Source organism: Pleurodeles waltl, chromosome 1_1 (assembly GCF_031143425.1).
Source record: "Pleurodeles waltl isolate 20211129_DDA chromosome 1_1, aPleWal1.hap1.20221129, whole genome shotgun sequence".
In the NCBI taxonomy this organism is placed as follows: Eukaryota; Metazoa; Chordata; class Amphibia; order Caudata; family Salamandridae; genus Pleurodeles; species Pleurodeles waltl.
In genome coordinates, this window is record NC_090436.1 from 33,856,765 (window position 1) to 33,881,298 (window position 24,534).

The 24,534-nt window shown below is 45.5% G+C and overlaps 1 protein-coding gene across 1 annotated transcript in view; it reads right to left on the minus strand.

Moving 5' to 3' along the window:
• Nucleotides 1-24,534, minus strand: part of LOC138289887 (PC-esterase domain-containing protein 1A-like) — a 181,660-nt gene that overhangs the window by 14,144 nt on the left and 142,982 nt on the right. The window contains exon 9 of the mRNA XM_069230207.1: nt 11,600-11,824. Within this exon, the coding sequence (XP_069086308.1) occupies nt 11,600-11,824 (225 nt within the window). The remainder of the gene's footprint in view (nt 1-11,599; nt 11,825-24,534) is intronic.

Genomic DNA, 24,534 nt, shown 5'->3' on the forward strand with positions numbered 1-24,534 from the left:
GGTCTTCTGAGGGCTCTCTGAGTTCCTGAGAGCCCCTTCTGCCTCCCCCTTCTGGATAGAGGCCACCAGGTCCCTCTTGGTCCCAGGCAGCACCATTTTCCGATAACCGCATGCTTTGCGAGTGGCAAGGCTTGTTGGCAGTATCCAGCAATGCAAACCAGACTGCAATCATCCATCCGGTGTGTGACACCTGCATCAACCAGGATCCCACATCCGTCTTCTTGGGTGCAGTACTGGCTGTTCTTCACCGGTGGTTCTTCTTTTGCACCTTCATCTGGGTTAGCAGTGGTTCCTGTTCTCCCTGGATTCTTCAGTGCTTCTTGGACTTGGTGCCATTCTTCCACAGGTCTTCAGGTCCAGGAATCCATTGTTGGGGTCTTGCAGTCTTCTGGTTCTTGCAAAATCTATCACGTGTTGTGTGTTCTAGGAAAGTTACTGCGATTTACTTCTGCTTTCCTGGGTTCTGGGGTGGGTTCTATTACTTACCTTTGGGGTTTTCTAATACTCCAAGCGCCCCTCTACACACTATACTTGCCTAGGTGGGAAACAGACATTCGCATTCCACTTTCTTAGCTTATGGTTTGTGTTCCCCTTAGAAAACAGTGCAAATAGTGAAAAGCTCAATAGTTGGAAATGGGCCTATCTGTTTTACAGCTATTTCTGCATTCTAGTGTATATACTGTGTATATTACTTAGCTCCTAAGGGAGTATAGTCTCTAAGGTATTTTTGGCATTTGTGTCACCAAAATAAAGTACCTTTATTTTTTGTAACACTGAGTATTTTCTTTCATGTGTGTGATTACAGTGGTATAGCATGTGCTTTGCATGTCTCCCAGTTAGGCCTTGGCTGCTCATCCACACTACCCCTAGAGAGCCTGGCTTCTAAATACAGACAACATTTCACTAATAAGGGATAATTGGACCTGGTATAAGGTGTAAGTACCTTAGGTAACCACTGCAAACCAGGGCAGCCTCCTACAGCAACCGAAGAGTACAATTGTGCAACGGCTCAAAGGGAGCCCATATGAGGTAGATGAGAACCAAATTAAGGTCTCACTGAGGCATTAACGGGCGGGGGTGGACAAATGTACAAGCCCCTTGAGGAACGTATTTGAAAAAGGGGAGTTAAATAAAGAGGTTTGTCAAGCAGCTGCAGGAAAGTGGCTAGAGCAGACTGAAAGTCCTACTGGGCAAGGGCAAGAGAGAGAGAAGCAGAAAGACTTTTCTGTACAATAATTTCCAAAAATGTTTCCATCAGCAGGCGTATACCATCTTGGTGGAGGGACACCTGGCTCCCAGAATTACTTTACAGACTTCGGGAGGACGGTCAAAGGCCATCAACTGTTGCTGCTCTATCTTCACGAAATAGGGCAGAGAGTTGACCGGTTCAGGTGGAGGACCCTCCACAGCTGCTTTGACAGAAGAGCCTCCCGAAGGGGCAGTCTGATCAGAGGATCGATGCTCATTTTCAGAAGCTCAGGAAACCAGACTCTCTATGCCCAGTCCGATGCCACAAAAATAACTTGGGCCGGGTCGTTCCTGATCTTCTTGAGAAACCTGCGTAGATGTTGTATGAGTGGTGTTAGACCTGGCATCCTTGGCGTGGTTTCCCCTTTCTTTTTACCTCTGCTCCTGTGTTTTTGACTGTATGCTGGACTTCGTTTTTGCTGGTTTTGGTACTCTGGGCACTTTACCACTGCTGACCAGCGCTAAAGTGCAAGTGCTCTCTGTGTAAACTGCATTTATAATTGGCCTCTCCATTATTGGTATATTTGATTTACTAGTAAATCCCTAGTAAAGTGCACTAGAGGTATCCAGGGCCTTTAAATCAAATGCTACAAGTGAACCTGCAGCACTGATTGTGCCATCCACATGAGTAGCCCTGTAAACATGGCTCAGACCTGCCACTGCAGTGTCTGTGTGTGCAGTTTTAAACTGCTAGTTCGACCTGGCAAGTGTGCCCACTTGCCAGACCCAAACCTTTCCTTTTTGTACATGTAAGGTGCCCCTAAGGTAGGCCCTATGTAGCCCATGGGCAGGGTGCAGTGTATTTAGAAGGTGGGGCATGTACTGGTGTGTTTTACATGTCCTGATAGTGAAATACAGCCAAATTCAGTTTTCACTATTGCAAGGCCTATCTCTCCCATAGGTTAACATGGGGACGGCCTTCAAACATCTTCCAAGTCAAGTTTCCCATTGGGAGCAGATAGACATATGGAGTTTGGGGTCTCTGAAATCAATTTAAAAATGCATCTTTTGGTAAAGGTGGTTTTTAGATTGTCTGTTTGAAAGGGTCACTTTTAGTAAGTGGGCATTTTCTTGCTTAACCATTCTGTGCCTCTGCCTGCTTGTGGAATCCACATCCAAGTCAGACTGACAGTTAGGCTGTTTGTGAATTCCCTCTAGACAGTGACACAAAGGGAGCTGAGGAGTGTCCTGCATATCCCGATGAGTCTCCTGGGCTAGAGTGGGGAGGGAGGGACTAACACTTACACCTGAAAGGGCGGTGTCTGTCCTCACATAGTGCAGTCTCCAACCCCTGGTCTGTATCTGGGGCAAGAAAGATCTAATGAACAACAGACTTTCCTTTGAACTTTGCCAGCTTCAAAGGCAGAAATAAGTATAAGAAGTGGACCCAAGACCCCAGACTTTCAGATTACTTCTGGATCAAGACGAACCTGTGCCAAGGAGAAGAGCTGAAGAGCTGGAGGAGTAATGCCCCCTGAGTCTGAGTGTGCTTTGCTGGGTTTGCATGCAGTTGCTGCTTCTACCTGAGAGAGGACAACACGCAACGCAGCACTCAACTCCAGCTGGACAAAAATAAAAAATAAATAGACGCACGACCTGCTTCATGGCTGGAAAATTCAAGCAAAACACGGTTGCAGCTGCCAAAATTGACGCATCACCCACGCTTTGTGGCTCTTTACCACCGTGCGGCATGATTTCACATGCATCATCGCTGGGCATCTAAACCACAGTGAACCTGCATGGACCTGCGGCTGCCCGTCTGGAAATCAACACATCACTCTTCTGAGGGAGAGAGAAACAACGCATTGCCTATCCTACCGGAAAAGAAATCGACACACGGCCTCACTTGCGAGTCAGGAATTGCCTTCATTTTTGGCACATACCAGGTACTTTGTAAAAAAACAACACATCTACTGATTTCTATGGCTTAAGACTTTTTCATGAAAAATTCATATCTTTGGTTGTGTATGCTGGATTTTTGTCGTTATGGTCTTGTTTGATTTAGATATCTATTGGCTATTTTTATTAACTGGTGTTGTCCCTTTTGTAGTGTTTTCACTGTATTACTCTGTGTGTTGGTACAAATACTTCCAATGTTACCTCTTCGATAAGCCTGACTGCTTGTGCCAAGCTACCAAGGGGGTGAGCAGGGGTTGTCCGAAGAGTTCCCTCAGTTCTGACTAGAGTGAGGGTCCCTGCTTGGACACAGTGCAAACTGACTGCCAACCAGAGACCTCATGTCTAACAGGCGGAAAGGTGTGCAGGAGGCTCGAACTCCACTCAAGATGAAGAGAGTCTCCAATCGATAGTCGCCTTAGAAACTCCAGCACGCAAAACTGCTGACATTGCGCGTGGTCTTCAGAGGTGAACAGATCTAACCAAAGCTCTCCCCACTGCTGAAAAACTCCTTGCGCCATCTCCGAATGGAGATGCCATCTGTGATCCGGTAGGCATCGACAGCAGAGTTAATCCACCCTGCCATTCAGAGAACCTGCCATGTGTTAAACCACCAGGGCTATGCCCTGCTGTTCAAACCACATCCAGAAACACAGGTCCTCTTGACAAAGGGCCCACGAACCCACCCTGCTTGTTGCAGTTCCACATGGGGGTGGTATTGCCCATGAACACCTAGACTATCTTCCCCTTGACTGAGGGAAGAAATGCTTTTAATGTTAGTCGGATTGCATGGAGCTCCAGCAAGATAATGTAGAGTCTGGATTCCGCTTGAGATCAGAGTCCTCTGATCTCTACCTCTTCCCACAGAAGTGACACATATCTGTCACTACTGTCAGATCTGGTTATGGAAGGGAGAGGAGTCTGCTTCTGACCAAATCACGTTTGGTCATCAACCACTGCAGATCTTCTGCAGTTCCCTCCGAGATCTGGACCATGCCTGAGAGACTCCCCCGACGTTGTGCCCAGTGGAACTTCAGATCCCACTGCAGGGCCCATATATGCCATCTGGCATGATTCACTATCAGGATGCAGGAGGCCATAAGGCCCAGCAGACTCAGTAATTGTCAACAAAATCCAGGGCAGAGGCTGAAACACCACTATCATAACCTGAATATCCTGGACTCGCTGCTTGGGACGAAAAGCCCAAAACTGCACTTTGTCCAGAACTATCCCAATCAAAGGGAGCATCTGAGAAGGAGTCAGGTGTGATTTCGGCACATTTGTAGTACACCCCAGCACATGCAGGAGGTCTCCCATAGTATGAAGGTAGGAGACAACAACCTAAGTTGAGCCTGCTTTCAACAGTCAGTAGGTCAAGATAGGGAAAGACTGATACCCCTAATCTCCAAAGATGAGCTGCAACCACGGCCATCACCTTGGTGAACCCCAGAGGGGCGCTGGTAAGGCCAAAGGGGAGCATAGTGAACTGAAAGTGCATGTGGCCTACCTTGAACAGCAGGTAACGCCTGTGGGCAGGCAGATGGAGATGTATACTCCATAGAGGCATCATGCTAGACCAACGCTACCAACCAACGAGTCTCCTTGGTCTAGGGCAGAGAAGACTTTAATTTCTCATTTTTGAGGAACAGACTGACGGTTCGGACGTCTAGAATAGGGCAAATACCCTTGTTCTTTCTTTTTTGGGGGGGGGGGGGGGGAGGGAGAGGAAATCAGAAGTTAGCAGGAATAACAACCACTGCCTACGTTTAATATCAAAACCCTTGCTTTAGTTTCAATTGGCCAAGACAGCCGTAACATCCTCTCAGAGTAGGGATAAATGACCCTTCATCAGCCGTTCTTGTGTTGGCGGTACTGGGGGGAGGGAGATGACGTGTTGTCCCGTCCACTGGGCAGCCGTGATCCTTTATTAGGAGACTAGGAGGGCGTAGAGGCTGCAGATGCTGGTGGGTTGGTGGTAGACGACCTCTGGCTATCTGACCCACTAGATCGGAATGCATCACGTTCCATGCATAGCTTAGGGAGCTTGTGCAGGACGGTGGCTGGCAAAGGGTTGCCGCAGTGGCATGCCCCCTTCATAGCCATGAAAGGGGCAAAGGCAGACTGGGGACGAGGGGCCACTGAGATTCCCAAGGACTTGACTGTAGCCCGCAAATACATGAAGAGCTCCAATGGGGGTCTGCCATCTCTTCAAAGAGACAAGTCCCATTGCAGGGCATGTCCATGAGATTGGCCTAGACATCCCCATAAAAGGTAGATGTTCTCAACCAAGCATGATGTCTTAAAGCCACTGTTAACAAAACTACTTTGTCCAGTGAGTCAGTATTGTCCAATTTGTAGGAGGCTGGCCTGGCTTGTAGTGGGTACCAGAGGTACTTACACCTTGTGCCAGGTCCAGTTATCCCTTATTAGTGTAGAAGAGGTGTTTCTAGCAGCTTAGGCTAAACTAGGAGACATGCAAAGCTCTTACTATACCGCTTATATCATATGCACAATATCATAAGAAAATGCAATACACAGAAGTACTAAAAATAAAGGTACTTTATTCTTATGACAATATGCCAAAAGTATCTCAGTGAGTATCCTCAGTAAGAAGATAAGTTATATACACAAGTTATATGTACACAAACCAAACTTAGGTAAGTAATAGTAAAAAAAGTAATGCACACAGTGTAGAATTACAGTAGATTGCAATAGGAGCACATAGGTATAGGGGCAACACAAACCATATACTCCAAAAGTGGAATGCGAACCACAAATGGACCCCAAACCTATGTGAGCTTGTAGAGGGTCGCTGGGGCTGTAAGGAAACAGTGAGGGTTAGAAAAACAGCCCACCTCAAGACCCTGAAAGGTAGGTGTAAAGTGCACCTACTACCCCTAGAGAGCACAGAAGTCGTGATAAGGGGATTCTGCAGGAATAACAAACACCAGCAATGCAACAACAGTGGATTTCCGGACCCGAGTACCTGTAAGACAAGGGGACCAAGTCCAATAGTCGCGACAGTGTCGAGAGTGGGCAGGAGCCCAGGAAATGCCAGCTGAGGGTGCAAGGAAGCTGCCACTGGATGGAAGAAGCTTGGAGTTCTGCAAGAAAGAAGAGAGCTAGGGACTTCTCCTTTGGAAGACGGATGTCCCACTTCGTGATGAAGCTTGCAGAGGTGTTCCCACGCAGAAAGACAGCAAACAAGCCTTGCTAGCTGCAAGGGTCACGGTAGAGGTTTTTGGGTGCTGCTGTTGCCCAGGAGGGACCAGGATGTCGCCACTTGGAGGAGGGTACAGAGGGGGCGCCCAGCAACTCAGGGAGCCCTCACAGAAGCAGGCAGCACCCGCAGAAGTACCTGAACAGGCACTTGTAAGTAAAGTGAACTGGAGTCCACGCGAAGTCACAAAAGGGAGTCCAACGACGCCTGAGGACAACTCAGAAGGTTGTACACTGCAGGAAGGAGTGTCGGGGACCCAGTCTTGGCTGTGCACGAAGGAAATCCTTGAAGAGTGCACAGGAGCCGGAGCAGCTGCAAATCACGCGGTACCCAGCAATGCAGTCTAGCGTGGGGAGGCAAGGACTTACCTCCACCAAACTTGGACTGAAGAGTCACTGGACTGTGGGAGTCACTTGGACAGAGTTGCTGAGTTCCAGGGACCACGCTTGTCGGGCTGAGAGGGGACCCAGAGAACCAGTGATGCAGTCTTTTGGTGCCTGCGTTAGCAGGGGGAAGATTCCGTCAACCCACAGGAGATTTCTTCAGAGCTCCTGGTGCAGGGAGGAGGCAGGCTACCCCCAGAGCATGCACCACCTGGAAACAGTCGGGAAAGCCGGCAGGATGAGGCGATACAAGGTTGCTAGTAGTCGTCTTGCTACTTTGTTGCGGTTTTGCAGGCGTCCTGAGCAGTCAGCGGTCAATCCTTTGGCAGAAGGTGAAGAGGGAGATGCAGAGGAACTCTGGTGAGCTCTTGCATTCGTTATCTGAAGAAATCCCCAAAGCAGAGACCCTAAATAGCTAGAAAAGGAGGTTTGGCAACCAAGGAAGGAGGATTGGCTACCAAGAGAGGTAAGAGCCTATCAGGAGTCTCTGACATCACCTGCTGGCACTGGCCACTCAGAGCAGTCCAGTGTGCCTCCAACACCTCTGTTTCCAAGATGGCAGAGGTCTGGGACACACTGGAGGAGCTCTGGGTACCTCCCCTGGGAGGTGCAGGTCAGGGGAGTGGTCAATCCCCTTTCCTTTGTCCAGTTTCGCGCCAGAGCAGGGCTGGGGGATCCCTGAACCGGTGTAGACTGGATTATGCAGAGATGGGCACCATCTGTGCCCATCAAAGCATTTCCAGAGGCTGGGGGAGGCTACTCCTCCCCAGCCCTCACACCTATTTTCAAAGGGAGAGGGTGTTACACCCTCTCTCAGAGGAAGTCCTTTGTTCTGCCTTCCTGGGCCAGGGCTGCCTGGACCCCAGGAGGGCAGAAACCTGTCTGAGGGGTTGGCAGCAGCAGCAGCAGCTGCAGTTGAGACCCCGGAAAGGCAGTTTGGCAGTACCCGGGTACTATGCTAGAGACCCGGGGGGGATCATGGAATTGTCCCCCCAGTGCCAGTTAGGCATCACACAGGAAACACATACAGGGCACATACCTATGAGCACTGGGGCCCTGCCTGGCAGGGTCCCAGTGACACAGACTAAAACAACATATATACAGTGAAATATGGGGTTAACATGCCAGGCAAGATGGTACTTTCCTACACCAATCCACAGCCAATGGTGAATTCTGCTGCATATCTCCCATTCTTTACTGCTTGGGAGAGGATAGCACTTGCACAACTGTATTCCACAGAGTTGAAATAACAGCCCAAAAGGCTCCGACTTCAATGCTAGGCTGGTGGAAGAAAACATCTTCTTTCCCAAGGTGTCCAGCCTTTTGGAGAGCAGCAGGGAAAGCACCATGGGAAGTTGTGGCTTATCAGTGGTGGGGTGTTTGGATGAGAAAACTCGGGTCCCCTGGGGTGGGGCTTTGGCGGCGGACAATTGTGCTGGGCTTGGACTATGTTCCCAGAAGGACGTCAGTCAGTGCTTTGCTAAAGGGGAGCTGTGATGATGAAGTTCCAGGTTAAAGCACTTCAATCAAGAGGTTAGTTATTACCACCACAGATGGGATTTTGATGTCAAGGACCTCCACTGCCCTCTTCACCAACATTGCATATGATGCTCCCTCCTACTTTGCCATGGTAGGGGGAGAAAGCAAACCAGTATGTGGAGATGTGACCAGTCCACTGGCACCTCCCAGTTCCCCGTACCAGTCCATAGATGTTCCCAAAGTGGTATTCTAAAGGGTCCAATGACCCCCTCCAATTCTTCCCCTATGCTTGGCTGCTCAGAAGAATGCTCAGGTAACAACCTAGGACCAATGGGCCCTGTCAGCACTGGAGTTGGCGCTGAGTGATGCCGCTCCGACTCAGAGTGGTTGTGGATTAGAACGGGCTGGCACCGGTGGGGGCTGGGAGCATCGACATCATCTATGTTGGGACCAACGCCAGAGAAGGCCGCATTGGCACAACCAACACCAGTCCAGATCCACAATCGTATCAGTGAGACCTCATTGGAGTAGAGGCCAAAGCCACCAATGCAGAACCTGATGGGGCCTCTTTTGACCCTGAAGATGCTCCTGAGTGGCCTGCCTGCTCAAACATGTGGTTCATGGCCTCGTAAAACTCACTCACCACAGCAAGGGTCGCTTCGACTCCCGGAAATAGAGAGCGGCTTGAAGTCAGACCTGGCAACAGCTCCATGGAACCTTGAACGCTTTGACTTCTTGTGCTTCTTAAGCCTCTTCCCGGAGTGTGCCAATGACCTGGAACTGGACGAAGAGAACTTAAGGCTCCTGGAGCAGTCCCGCAACCATCTTCTCGATCGGGACCGAGACCTCTCAGGAGTCATGCTAAGTAGCGTCAACTGCCGGGCCGCAAGCAAATTTAGGGACTGCTCCCTCAAAGCCTTCGGCACCATGGTCTGGCAGTTCAAGCAGGACTTCAAGACATGGTCTTGCTTAAGGCACCATAACCTGACCAGATGGGGCTCTGTAATTGATATGGTGTGGTGACAGGCGCCACACGGTTTAAAACCTACCTTCCTCAAAGACATTCCTCGACATAGTCAAAAACATACTTGACAAAAAGCTGAAAAAAAAAACCTGTCAAAAAGAGACAGAGGGGTAGCTCTTCTCCGGATCAGCACTAACTGGAGCAGAGAGAAAAGAACCGGTGTCTGCACGCCGAAGTGGCATATATACAGGTGACCGCGACACCACTTCCAGCGCCAACGTCACTGCTGTGCAGAACCCAATAAAGCCATCTGACGGCATGCAGGGGTATTGCTCAATCAAAAGTCCTCCTGATCCAGTCTGACGCCTGGGAAATTCAAAAGGTAAGGAATCTACAGCTAGAAGTCTATCAGATACCCCTAATTAATTGCATTGTGGAGACTTGTTATACCTACACCAATTAAACAGATCATTAAGCAAATAGACCACTCTACAACAGCACTAATCTCCACAAAACAAACCTCTGCATGCCACACCCTTGTGTCAGCAGCTGCATCCTCAGGTCAACCAGTGCAACATCCCGACTGCCTCCTCATCCTACCATCAACTACCATGCTCGCCCACCCAAAGCAAAAGTCACAAGATACAAGCAACGCTCACCGCACCTTTATTGTATTTGTATGACCCACCATCCTTCATTTGTTCCACACGGCTTTCACCTACTCCGTGCTTGCCTTTCTCACCACACCATCCCTTCACTCATGTTCTGCATGCTTGCTCTCTAGTCATCTATACCACCCACTGAATCCTAACCTTCAAAGCACATGGCTGTGTTGAACTAACAGAGAAGGGTGCTACTAGGCAATATTCACTTCTGTATGGCGACACACTGGGGTGCAACAGTGCTGGTAGAAGCATTTTAAGCCACTGATTGTGGAAGACATCCAAAATGCACACAGGGAAGGGAGACTTCTACCTCACTTTGAGATGGCTCATGGATATGGGGAGATTAGAATTTTAAGCCATGTTCCCTTTTAAGCTTTAGCTTACTAAGCATTTACAACCTGCAGTAGAATGTCCATCTATCACATTAATCAAGTGAGTCTAAAATAGGGAGTTAACAATCAACTAGGTGGATATCAATCCTAAGAAGGGCTGATAAACAAGCAGACATGAACAAACACGGTTAATTAGAAGCAACACGAATTATAGGGTATAAAAGAAGGGTAACCAGAAGACCCCTGACAAAATGTCAGCAAGCCAGCCAGGCACGAAAAAACCTCAGACAAATGCAATATCCCACTGAAATAAGACAATTGTAGAAATCAAACACTAGACATAATTCAGCTGATCAGGTTAGGATAAGGATGAATCACCAAAAACACAGGTGAGTCAAGAACACCACATCACAAACACAAACTCTTGATGGAAGAGAAAGTCCTGTCACCTAATAGGAGCATACAAAAATTGACAATCATACTGCAGTTAGAACAGCTAAGGTCGAGTACCTCAAATTCTGAACTATGATTGTATATTTCCCCTGTAGGATGAGCGCCAACTTACCCTCCACCTTCCAACGGACATCAATTGCCCAAGGGAAAGCCGAACAAGAAATGCTCTTATGACAAATCTCAGCTGAAGGACTTTGAACTTCATACAAAGGATGCAATAGAGCCAAGTAACTGGCAACACTGTGCTGTGTTAAAAACTACTATAACATACTGTTTTTTTCTTCTTTTTTTTTGTAATAAGACCTGATTCAGTCAATCAGGAAGGTGACATTCCAGGCTGACTGGTATATTCTAGGAGCAACAAACTTGATGGAGTTGTGAACTGGAGTCGTGAAATTGTGGTTGGGTGTACAGATAGACATGTTGGAGAACCCCAACTCCTCAACCCATGACAACATACCAAAGAACCATATAAAGCTCCATTAAAAATACAATGCTGTCAGTGGTGGGCAACCTTAGATACAACTCTGAAGAAATCTGGGAAAGAAAATTTAATTAGTATTTTTGTTTTCTGTACAGAAGTCCTATCAAGCCTGCAAGACTACCCCCTCTGTATCCAAAAGAAACCATCTCATTGGTGCCATGATCTGTTCAAGGAAGAACATACTTGGCAATCTGATAGAATTCGTGGCACGTGGCAACTTTGTTGTCGTTGTAGCCTTCAGACTGCCTTGTGCTCATCATATATATACTGAGGTGTTTAGCTCGGCGTGCGGTATGGAATTTAGTGCACCGTAACACTTCCACAATAGTGTGTGGACTGCTAAGACGTTCTCCTATGCAACCTCAATCGAAAATTCAGCATACGCGTCACCTCGGCAGCACTTGGCACAACTCTCTCCTGAAAGACCATCAGTGCACAAGAACGCCAATTTTTTGCTAGAAAAATGTTAACATACCATTATAGACAGGTCTGTCATCAAAAGGTGTGTATCCTGGGGAGTAGTTGCTGTGAAAACCTGGACTGTCGTCATAAAAGTAGGGCTCCAAGTTATCAGCACAGTATGAAGGAGGTGGGCCACAACTGGTGAATTTGTGTTTCACAGTCTGCGTTTGCTGATAAGTACATTCAATCATAGGTCGCTTAGGCGAGATGTACTCAGAGTTATTATCATACTCCAGACCTAGAACAGAAACAGACATTAGCGCTCAGACAAGCATCAACACTTACCTTGCACAAATCTCCTGTCAGCTCTTTACACTTAGAGGCACCACACGTTAAGCAACTTGGTCTATGGACACCCAAGTTCCTGAAGAAATGTGTCAAGTGTAGAAGTCTTCTTTTTGGCTGGTCAGAAAAAAAAAACCATGTTCTACATACAAAGACCTCAAAACAAACTACCAGCAACAGGATAGTTATAATCAGGTTACTACCCTAAGCATAGAAGAGAACTTGCAGATCATCATAAAGGAGGTTATTTGTGGTTCATGTTAAGCTACGTCTGGTCCAGAAGCAAGTCAGATTGGCCTAGAGTACGTTCTGGAGGATGAACAGATAATTTCCAGAAATTTCATCAATGCATTTTGTGTAAAACCAAATTGTTATCAAGATAATTTGTATCAGGTACAAACCGGTTACAAACCACGACAAATACAAGTCACTGTTTGACCATTCAAGTGATATATGCAGACTTCTCCATCTATGTTTAGTACTGAAAATCCACGCAGAATGGCCATGTGCAACATTTCCTTTTTACAAAAGGAACTCTCAATCAAGCCTAAAACGTCAGACTGGGCATCCTTTCTGTTACCCCCCAACTTTATGTACAAAACTGCACAGTCACAAAGAGAGAGAGCACTTTCAAAACCAACCTCAGCCCCATAGCTTTTCAGAAATGTTCAGCAAACTTTGGCCTAACATCAGGGGACAAGGGATAGGCGATAAACAGCCTGCAGAGGAACATATGTATCCATCAGAACCAATGTCCGTGAAGTACATAACTGAGCTAGAAGATACCACTGTCCTCTCAACAACCTCTTCCAATCACTGCCCAATACTTCATAGTAAGTTTAGATAGCCAGATCTCCAATAAGGGATAGAAACCACACAAGAACAAAAGCTACTCGAAACTCTTCTCAATCTAGGTTTCCACCCTGAAAAATCGAGTCAAGAAAATGTGTTTGAAAAAAAAAATAGAGAGAAAACTATGTGGATGTCTTGCAAATCCTAAGCAATCCTCCACCCTATCTCTGAATGTAATATTTTTTATGTAAAGACATGCAACAAATGTTTTTGTAACTCTATGCTCTTTAGTGCATCCAGATTGGCAGCAAAAAGCCCTTAATATATTCCAAACTTGTCAGACTAAGAAACAGATTGACTGATCATACTCTTCGTCTATGTGAAAAAAGGCTAGTTGAACTTAAAGTCCAACACCACCTTTATGAAGGAAGGATGGTTTCACTCTCAAAGACATTGTTTTTGGAAAGAAGTTTACAGCAAATTTGGTTACAAGGTATGTAACACCACCTACTGCCCAAAGCTACTGCCACTAGGAAAAGAGTTTCAGGGTAAAGCAGCTAGTGTCACAATTATACAAGACTCTACAGGTGGAGCATTAACTAAGCCATCTTCAAGTTGAGGACCCACTAGGCAGGAAAAAGATGTGCAACTGCAATGCTATCTGTTTTTAACCACAGACTCCATCTTGACCACTGACTCAGTTTTGTGCTTAGCTCCAAATGCAACACATTGGTTGCGCAGCGACTTTTCCGCGCACAGCTTGTTAATGGGTTTTTGCTTTTTCTCATCAGGGAAGAGAACATAACATGGCAAGGAATACAGATAAAGATGTTCCAGGCTGAGAATTTTTATGGTAGAGCAGGGTACAGCTCAGTCTTGGAAATACACCGTGAGATCTGGCCAGTCTCTATTGTGTTTTTTCAACAATGACCTGGTATGGCCAGCACTTGAATTTCACAACTTACTATAAGGGAGGAGGTTTCTAGAACCTTTCTCTTACGTTTGTTTAAAGTATGTAAAGTGGGGAAGCTTGAAAACTCAGAGAAGAAGGAACTTCTCTATTGATGCATTGCCCAGTGAGTATTCCCATTAGGGCTCTTCCCTTGTCTCGGTTGTTTAGGGTTCCACAACCTGAAGTTGTCAGACAAGGGATGATGCTAGAGTCAAGCCCCGTGGTGATGCATTTATAATTCTTATTTTTAGCTTTGCGGTGTGCATGCATGAATACGTAGTCTATATATGGAAAATGTCACTTACCCAGTGTACATCTGTTTGTGGCATTAGTCGCTGCAGATTCACATGCTGTGCACATCCCACCATCTGGTGTTGGGCTCGGAGTGTTACAAGTTGTTTTTCTTCGAAGAAGTCTTTTCGAGTCACGAGATCGAGGGACTCCTCCCATTTCGGCTCCATTGGGCGTCGACTCCATCTTAGATTGTTTTCCCTGCAGAGGGTGAGGTAGGAGTTGTGTATGCTAGTAATAGTGCCCATGCAATGGAGTGAATACGTATGTACATAATGTAGTTTAAAGTAATATATTTACAAATTTACAAATGTTCAAGATTAACTTTTAAACGGCTACAAGCTCCCGGGGAGGCGGGTGGGCGCATGTGAATCTGCAGCGACTAATGCCACGAACAGATGTACACTGGGTAAGTGACATTTTCTGTTCGATGGCATGTGTAGCTGCAGATACACATGCTGTGCATAGACTAGTAAGCAGTTATCTCCCCAAAAGCGGTGGCTCAGCCTGAAGGAGTTGAAGTTGTTTGAAACAATGTTCGTAGTACTGCTTGACCTACTGTGGCTTGTTGTGCTGTTAACACATCTACACAGTAGTGTTTAGTAAATGTATGAGGCGTAGACCATGTAGCTGCCTTACATATTTCGGTCATTGGAATATTTCCTAGAAAGGCCATTGTAGCACCTTTCTTTCTAGTTGAGTGGGCCTTTGGTGTAATGGGCAGTTCTCTTTTTGCTTTAAGATAACAGGTTTGAATGCATTTAACTATCCATCTAGCAATGCCTTGTTTAGAAATTGGATTTCATGTATGAGGTTTTTGGAAAGCAATAAATAATAGTTTTGTTTTTCGAATTAGTTTTGTTCTGTCAATGTAGTACATTAACGCTCTTTTGATGTCTAATGTATGTAGTGCTCTTTCAGCTACAGAATCTGGCTGTGGGAAGAACACTAGTAATTCTACTGTTTGATTCAAGTGGAACGGTGATATGACTTTTGGTAAAAATTTAGGATTTGTCCGTAGAACTACTTTATGCTTGTGTATTTGAATACATGGTTCTTGTATGGTAAATGCTCGAATCTCACTTACTCTTCTTAAAGATGTGATGGCAATTAAAAATGCAACTTTCCATGTTAAGTATTGCATTTCACAAGAGTGCATGGGCTCAAAAGGTGGACCCATGAGTCGTGTTAAGACAATGTTGAGGTTCCATGAAGGTAAGATGTATCTTAATGGAAGAAAAAGCTAGCTTTGACTTCTGCAAATGTAGTAAGTATTTTACGATATCTTTGGCAGATGCGTGTAAGGGTTGAATTTGATTATTATGGCAGTAATAAACAAATCTTTTCCACTTATTTGCATAGCAATGTCTAGTGGTAGGTTTCCTAGCTTGTTTTATGACCTCCATACATTCCTGTGTAAGGTCTAAGTGTCTGAACTCTAGGACTTCAGGAGCCAAATTGCGATGCTGGATTTGGGTGTCTGATCTGTTGTTTGTGTTGCGTTAACAGATCTGGTCTGTTTGGTAGTTTGACATGAGGCACTACTGAGAGGTCTAGTAGTGTTGAGTACCAAGGTTGTCTTGCCCATGTTGGCGCTATTAGTATGAGTTTGAGTTTGTTTGGACTCAACTTGTTTACCAGATATGGAAGGAATGGGAGAGGGGGAAAAGCGTTAGCAAATATCCCTGACCAACTCATCCATAACGCATTGCCCTGAGACTGATGTTGTGGGTAACTGGATGCAAAGTTTTGGCATTTTGCGTTTTCCTTTGTTGCAAATAGATATATTTGTGGTGTTCTCCAACTCTGGAAGTAAGTGTTCAGTATTTGGGGGTGAATCTCCCATTCGTGGATCTGTTGGTGATCCCGAGAGAGATTGTCTGCTAACTGATTCTGAATTCCTGGAATAAATTGTGCTATTAGGCGAATGTGGTTGTGAATCGCCCAATGCCATATTCTCTGTGCCAGGAGACACAACTGTGCTGAGTGTGTCCCTCCCTGTTTGTTTAGGTAATACATCGTTGTCATGTTGTCTGTTTGACAAGAATGTATTTGTGGCTTATTATGGGTTGAAATGCTTTTAGCGCTAGAAATACTGCCAATAGTTCTAAGTGATTTATGTGAAACTGTTTTTGCTGACTGTCCCATTGTCCTTGGATGCTGTGTTGATTGAGGTGTGCTCCCCACCCTATCATGGAGGCATCTGTTGTTATTACATATTGTGGCACTGGGTCTTGGAAAGGCCGCCCTTGGTTTAAATTTATACTGTTCCACCATTGAAGCGAGGTGTATGTTTGGCGGTCTACCAACACCAGATCTAGAAGTTGACCCTGTGCCTGTGACCATTGTGATGCTAGGCACTGTTGTAAGGGCCGCATGTGCAACCTTGCGTTTGGGACAATGGCTATGCATGAGGACATCATGCCTAGGAGTTTCATCACCATTTTGACTTGTATTTTTTGTTTTTGATATATGGCCTGTAGTACATTGTGAAATGCCTGAACCCTTTGTGGACTTGGAGTGGCAATCCCTTTTGCTGTGTTGATTGTCGCCCCTAAGTATTGCTGTGTCTGACACGGCAGAAGGTGTGACTGTGTAGTTGATTGAGAAACCTAGTTTGTGGAGGGTTTCTATGACATACTTGTGAACACCGTTCTAGCGTGTTGGTCTTGATTAACCAATCGTCTAGGTACGGGAACACATGTATTTGCTGCCTTCTGATATGTGCAGCTACGACTGCCAGGCACTTTGTAAAAACTCTTGGCGCAGTTGTTATTCCGAATGGCAACACCTTGAATTGGTAATGTACCCCTTGGAATACAAACCTTAAGTACTTTCAGTGTGAAGGATGTATCGGTATATGAAAATATGCATCCTTTAGGTCTAGTGTTGTCATGTATTCTTGTTGTTTGAGCAGTGGGATTACGTCCTGTAATGTCACCATGTGAAAGTGATCTGATTTGATGTAGGTATTTAATGTTCTGAGATCTAATATAGGTCTCAGACTCTTGTCTTTTTTGGGTATGAGAAAGTACAGAGAGTAAACTCCTGTTCCTTTCTGTTGGTTTGGTACTAATTCTATTGCTTCTTTCTGTAGCAATGCCTGAACTTCTAGTCCTAGAAGATCTGTATGTTGTTTTGACATATTGTGTGTTTTTGGTGGGACGTTTGAAGGGAATTTGAGAAATTCTATGCAATAACCATGCTGGATAATTGCCAGTACCCAAGTGTCTGTTGTTATCTCCTCCCAATGTTTGTAAAATTTGCTTAGTCTCCCCCCCCCCCCCCCCCCACAGGTGTTATGTGTTGGGGATGTGTGACTTGGAAGTCACTGCTTGTTTTGAGGAGTTTTGGGGCTTTGGAACTTCCCTCTACTTTTTGGGAACTGTCCCCCTCTATATTGTCCCCGAAAACTTCCCCGCAGATATTGGCTCTGATAAGTGGGCCTGGTTTGTGAGGTTGTGGGTTCTGTGCTTCGCCCTCAAAACCCCCCTCGAAACTGTGTTTTTCGAAATGTGCCTCTGCTCTGTGGGAAGTAGAGTGCACCCATGGCTTTGGCCGTATCATTTTCTTTCTTAAGTTTTTCGATAGCAGTGTCCACCTCCGGCCCAAACAACTGCTGTCCGTTAAATTCATATTCAAATGAGCCCTATCGTATCTGGCCAACAAAGCCTGTGAGTTTGCAATACGCCACTGGTTTGCTGCCTGTGCCGCCACCCTTTTGCCTGCTGCGTCGAATTTTCGACTTTCTTTATCTGGAGGTGGTGCATCTCCTGAAGTGTGTGAGTTCGCTCTCTTGCGAGCTGCCCCTACTACAACTGAGTCCGGTGTTAGCTGTTGTGTGATGTACACGGGGTCTGTTGGTGGCGGTTTATATTTTTTCTCCACTCTTGGAGTAATGGCCCTTCCTTTTACAGGCTCCTCAAACACTTGTTTGGAGTGTTTTAGCATTCCGGGTAGCATGGGAAGACTCGGGTACTGGCTGTGTGTGGACGACAATGTATTAAATAGAAAGTCATCTTCAATGGGCTCTGCATGCAGGCTGACATTATGAAATGCCGCTGCCCTCGACACCACCTGTACGTAGGCTGTACTATCTTCTGGTGGCAACGGTCTAGCTGGATAACAGTCAGGACTATTATCTGACACTGGCGCATCATAAAGGCCCCACGCGTCAGGGTCATCTTGAATCATCACTGTATGAGTCGGGGATTGCATCATAGGTGGAGTGGCTACCGGTGATGTTTGCGGTGATCGTTGTGGAGTCGGTGGCGGGCTTACTTGTTTAGCCACCTTTGCCTGTGGCTGCTTGTCTTTCTCCTGGAAGCCAAGTTTGCGTTTCATTCTAATAGGAGGGAGAGTGCTGATCTTCCATGTTTCTTTTTGGATGCGGAGCCTTCTTTGGGTGTAGTCTGGCTCCAGTGTCTCCAATTCCTGTCCAAATCTATGTATTTTCATTTGTGAGGACAGTCCTTGTTCCTCTGAGTAGGAACTTGATTTCGGTTCCGAGGCCGGATGTTTCGGTATCGAAACCTTTTCGGCTACTTTTTTTAGGTTCCGACAAAACCTTTTTTCTTTTCGGCGTCGTTGTCTCTCGGTGCCGATTCATTTCGGTGCTGCTGTCTCGGTGCCGAACTTGCTCGGAACCGCTATCTCGGGCCCGAGATTGCTGTGTGGCGGTATCTCGACCGGAGTCGGATGACTTTGCCAAAAGCGTGCCCCTTTTCGGTGCCGATGATCGGTCACCTATTTTTCGGGTTAAGCCATGGCCTGTTGGCGGTGGCGTTCCCTGGGCTTTTGTGGTCTTCTCGTGAGTTTTATGTTTCAACGTCTTACTCACGGTTTTCGGCGTTTCTTCGGGATCGATTTCATCCGAGTCCGATTCCTGGATGGAGAAGGTTTCTTCTTCCTCCTCGAAACACCCGTGTCCTGTCGGCACCGACACCATTTGCAGTCTTCTTGCTCTTTGGTCTCAGTGTCTTTCTGGACCGAAACACTCGACAGGCTTCACAAGTATCTTCCTTGTGTTCTGGCGACAAACACAAGTTACAGACCAGATGCTGATCTGTATATGGATACTTGTTATGGCATTTTGGGCAGAAGCGGAATGGGGTCCGTTCCATCAGCCTTGAAGAGACACTTGGCCGGGCCGACCAGGCCCCGACGGGGGATTCGAAAAAACCCAGAAGGGCCACCAGAGCTCTTCAAAAGTCGGTGTTGATCTGTTATAACTAACCCGATACCAAACGCAAACAATACCGACGATTTTTCCGAGATTCTAACTAACTTTCCGAACCGAAACCCGGATCGAAAAGGAACACGTCCGAACCCGATGGCGGAAAAAAAAAACAATCTAAGATGGAGTCGACGCCCATGCGCAATGGAGCCGAAATGGGAAGAGTCCCTCGATCTCGTGACTCGAAAAGACTTCTTCGAAGAAAAACAACTTGTAACACTCTGAGCCCAACACCAGATGGCGGGATGTGCACAGCATGTGTATCTGCAGCTACACATGCCATCAAACATATATATATATATATATATATATATATATATATAAATAAAATATTCATTGTTGGTGTACTGCATTTTCTTTGATCATTATTATTCTCCTGCTGTGATTATTTTAAGAGTTGCACGTGTGTTGCTAGTGTTATTATCTTCGTGTAACTTGGAAAGTGCCTTAATAAATTCATTACTCACACTGAGTGCTGCATTCTTTGCATTCCTTTCATTTTGTTCCCTCTCTGTCTGAAGTAAAGCAGAACAGCTACAAACCCTCAAAAGAGAAACAATCATGCTTCCACAAAACAGTAGGAAGTGCCTCAAATGACATTTAACACTTTTAAACCTTGCCAAGTGGCAAAGAAAACTTATATGCTCCACAAAATTAAATGGACAAAGTTAAACAATACTAACTACAGACTTGTCCACATTCTGTGACAGAAGAGCTTTACTGTCAGCCTGATTAACCTCTTATTTTGAGAAGCCAGAGATCTGGTGATTCCAAAAAGTCAGTAATGCGATTCCAACTATCTGCTCTCAGACCTGTTCTGGGCAGTTCCTACCCTTTTGTTCAATCCACTGTAACAGTCAGGCAATAGCTTTGTTGCAAGGCGCTAGAAGCGAGGTGGGATGGAGCTAGGAATCCCCCATCAGGGGAGACTCAAAACAAAGGCAAAGGAGACTAGAAGCTACCCATTAGTCTATGAGAACAATGGGCCAGGAAAATGCGGAGGAACTCCCCTAACTTCAAAAGGACTCTGGGACTGATTTAGATATTGGCGGACGGGTCACTCCACCACAACAGTGACGGTTATCCCATTCGCCAAAATCTAAATCACATTTTTCCTATGGGATTTAGATTGCAGCGGACGTGGTATCTGTCATCGTAGTGATGGAGTAACCTGTCTGCCTATATCTAAATCAGGCCCTCCGTCTCCTTTCCGTCCCACCCAAGCTTGACCAACTAAGGCGCCTCATACTCTCCTGCAGAATCCCTGCAATTCAATCCGCTCACTGCGTTACCTTAAACTCTCCATCTTAGGTACCACTTGGATGAAGCAAATACAAGATGGGTTCTGTGTGACTACGGCCACACATCTTCTATACAGAGTAGCTAACCAAAATCTGTGCCTACTATGGTAATCTGTGAGATTCCATGTAACAAAATAACTAATGTAGGCTTTACCAGAGAGTAAGAACAAACCACCTTGAAAAGCCTACTGATTTTAACATATGCTTTTCATAATCAATGTCAGGCCTACTGCATTATAACTATTAATAATCAGGCCTACAATATTTATAAATGGCTTGTCCTTGTAACCAACTCAGAACTACTATGATGAACACAAGCTTTGCCACAAGGAAACCACCACACATACCATGACAACATTTCAGTTGTCAAAGCAATATAAAATCCTTCCCAATAGGGCCTAGTAACAATTACTACAGAGCATATCTTCTATCTCCATGGTTTGTTCGGGCAACCAACACCAAAGCTCTTGCCCATTATGGTAATGTGTGAAATTCCAAGTAACAAAATTCCTGCTTTCCGGCTTTAGCACAGTGTAATAACAATCCACCCTTAAAAGCCTTTTGCCTTTACCACACACTTTTCACAATAAGTAAAACAGACCTACTGTCGTCGTCCTAACGTTTATATTAACCAGATCAAACCAGATCAAATTAACTCAGGCCTGCTGTAGTGGGCCTGAACTTTCCCACAAGGCAGCCATCAGGCACATGGTCAGTTAATGACAAAAGGTCTACATGAAAGTTGGGCAAGCAAAACCCTACTTTTCTAAGATAGCTTCACAAGGGGGTTCTCACAGAGCAAGTCTAGATCCATGGTTTGTGACATGGGGGTAACTAACACTAAACCCACTGCCTACAACAGAAGTCAGATTCCAAATAAGAAAATAATTCTCTGTCGGCTTTCACATAGAGTAATGACAATTCACCATCAAATGGGCGAACACTGGCATATGCTTTTTTTTTTTTTAACACAATGTGTCTGGCCTAACGACAATCAAAACGTTTAATAATGAACTTATCCTACAGCCTTGATTACTGACCCACCCCTGTTCTGCCTTATAGAGTATAAGCTTTGCTACAAGCCAAAATGTGCAACACAAGCACTCTTTTCAGTGGAAGTACATAACTTTGTCACTATCAAACTTGATAAGCAGGGAAACCAACATGTGGGTGGAGCCTAAGCCAGCCTCTCAGTAGTACTTTGAAACCTTTGTTGATCACACAAATCATGGTGACCATGCACTGACCAATGCACAGGGTTCCAATTGGTAGAAAGTTAGAATTGTGCATGCAGTAACATTTTACTATATTTGTTGAAAACTGATGTGTCCTCGGAGAAACTTCAGTTTTTCACCATTAAATGATGGCCTGTCCTGTAGGCCAAGTCCTGTTGTGCAGAAGGGATTTAATTTTGTCTATATACGGACTGCTCCCCTGCATCTTCAGTGGAGCATTGCCTCCGAGGGACAAGTCTGAGCCACGGCAGCAGGCAGACACCTAGTCCTGTTAGAAATGTGCAGCTTTGAGTGAGTGAACTGCACCAGTGCAGAAGTCCTGTACCATTACAGATGTACTAAGGCATGTCAGTGCCTAGAATAATGTGCTATTCCAATAGTTCTGAGACTAAAATGTCACATGCAGGTTAACAGCTCTTTAAACTGTACCGACAGCACTTTGAAGAAGTGGAGCCAGTGGGGATTATGCACCCTCTGCCTGGAACACAGAATGCCCTTTAGTCCTAGTTCTATACTTGAAGGGGGTGGCCCACACTTGCTAACTGCATCACCTTCAAAGGTGATCTCCCTGATGTTTTCAGCAAGCATTGGTAAATCCAGTAGGCCTGGCTTGAATACTTGAATATGCTAAAGCACGCAACCAATGTGGCGAAAGCACGCAACCACTGGGGCTGCATTTCAAGTGTAAAGCTATGTTACTGATGGAACAAAAACAGGGGCATTTAAAGAAAGAAGACTGATTTCCTCTTGATTAAATCATACCGGGAGGAAGCCCCGCCAGGATGAATGAAGGATTTTATAATTAAACGGAGTCTTCAGATTTTATATTCAACGTGGCAGCTGCGAGCCTCTCAGTCACATCTGCTGGATAACGCACAGATTGGCAAAGTCCTTGAGAAAGATTCAGGTACTTCATGGAAACAGGCATCCATGCATCATATGCAATTCATGACCCTTGTTCTTTGGGCATTAAGATTCCTATCCTTGTACTATACAATGGAGTATCAATATCTACTATGAGGCAACCCCAAAGATATCAAAATGCAGCAGCAACGCAACGTCCGCATTTTAACATTTTTCACCACATTTCACCAGCTCTGGAACGTACCTATTGCCAAATGATCTACCTTCAAACTACTCTGCATAAAGCAGAAGTCAATACATTAATCCGAACCATTAGTTGTATGGACTAAACTCAATAAATATTCCTAGAATAAGACAATATACTCCAGGCAGGCACCACAACTATTTGTCCCTTCACCGATACACATGACCAAAAGTCAGCTGGATATCATTCTTCACTCAAAAACAAACATTATGGAATTCACTACCAGAAAAAATACTAGACACTTAAAATTACGTGGAGTTTAGGAGAACGCAGAAACCTTAGGTTTTCCCATCTGAATCTCAAGGTCTATGAAGTGTAGGATTCATCAACAGGAAAGGGAACAAAGTCTATCCGCAAGATTCTAGAAAAAATTACAGTGACCCAAAACAGCATCCCCTACACCACATCAACCACAGTGAATCTCCAAAATGGGTAATAAGCAGAGTCTTTAGGCACCAGGTATGTCTACCACGAGCAGCACTAAAAGATGCTGCAACTACACTGAACTCCTTAGCTCCTGGTCATCCACCCGGTGTTCTTTCAGGCGCTTGATACAAAAGCCAAAAACTCTTCTAGGGCCCAGTCACTGAAGCCTATTCTACTCCTTATAGTGACCTGGAGAGAAAAATGCAGAAGAGTGATTGACTGTCTCACATGGAAGGGCAATACCACTTGCAGAAAAATACATTCATGTTCGCAACACCAACTTATCTTTGGAAAAAAGGTGGTGCATGAGGTTGCACTGACAGCAAAGAACGAACTGCAATGAGAACTAATCAGCAATCGCAGACAACTCATAGACTTGAAGGTTGTGCCCATTAAGAGCATGCAGACCAATTAAGGCCCCCGTGAAACTTAATGAAGCTTATAGAGGGAAAAGTGGGTGACCTTCACAATTTTTTTACATTTTTTTTTTAAATGGGGATTCGAATAATGAATGTTGGTCAGGCAAACTTAAAAAGGCCAGTGATATAAAAAAAATAACTTCTGATAACTTGAACTGCAGAGGTTCAACTTGGCAATATCTGCACCAACCCACAAACTTCACCCAACAACTAAAATGTACAGATTGGTGGAGAGGAACTTAGCTGCAAGTATAGCATCCATACATCAATGGGAAAATCATATCCACTAGTTGGTATCACTATCCCCACGCACGGTGTATAATGTGAAGGTTCTGGTGCAGGACTACCGGTCGCTGACACAGAAGGTCCTCTCAAAGAGGCAGCCAGATCAGGGTGCCACACTGCCCAATCCAGAACTATCAGAATGATCTGCGCCCAGTTTGTCCTGATCTTTAGAATTCAAGGGAGGAGAGGCAAAAATGGGAAAGAGTACACAAGGCCTGAATCCCAACTCAGACAATGAACCCAGGAACCTCTCAGCAGAAACTCCAGTGCACATTAACCTTGACACAGCACAGAGGCAAAAAATAAAAACATCCAACCAAGGTACCAGGCTCCAGATGAAACTCCAGATGAAAATGGCATGCATGATCTGCCAGTTGACATCTGCTGAGCTCGATAACTCTGGTGGTCAGAGAGCCTTCCAAATGATTTATCATCAAGGAGGTCCCTTGAAGGTCCAGCTCCTTCCAGCAATGCGGAGCCTACTGGCACAGGGCCCTGGCCCTCCACTGCCCTGTAGGAGCAGTACTACTTTGTGATCATGATGTGCCCATCATCCAGGGCCATATGCACATTGCTAGCTTTCATTGGTGACAATAGGCCAAGAACAAACAGCGGATA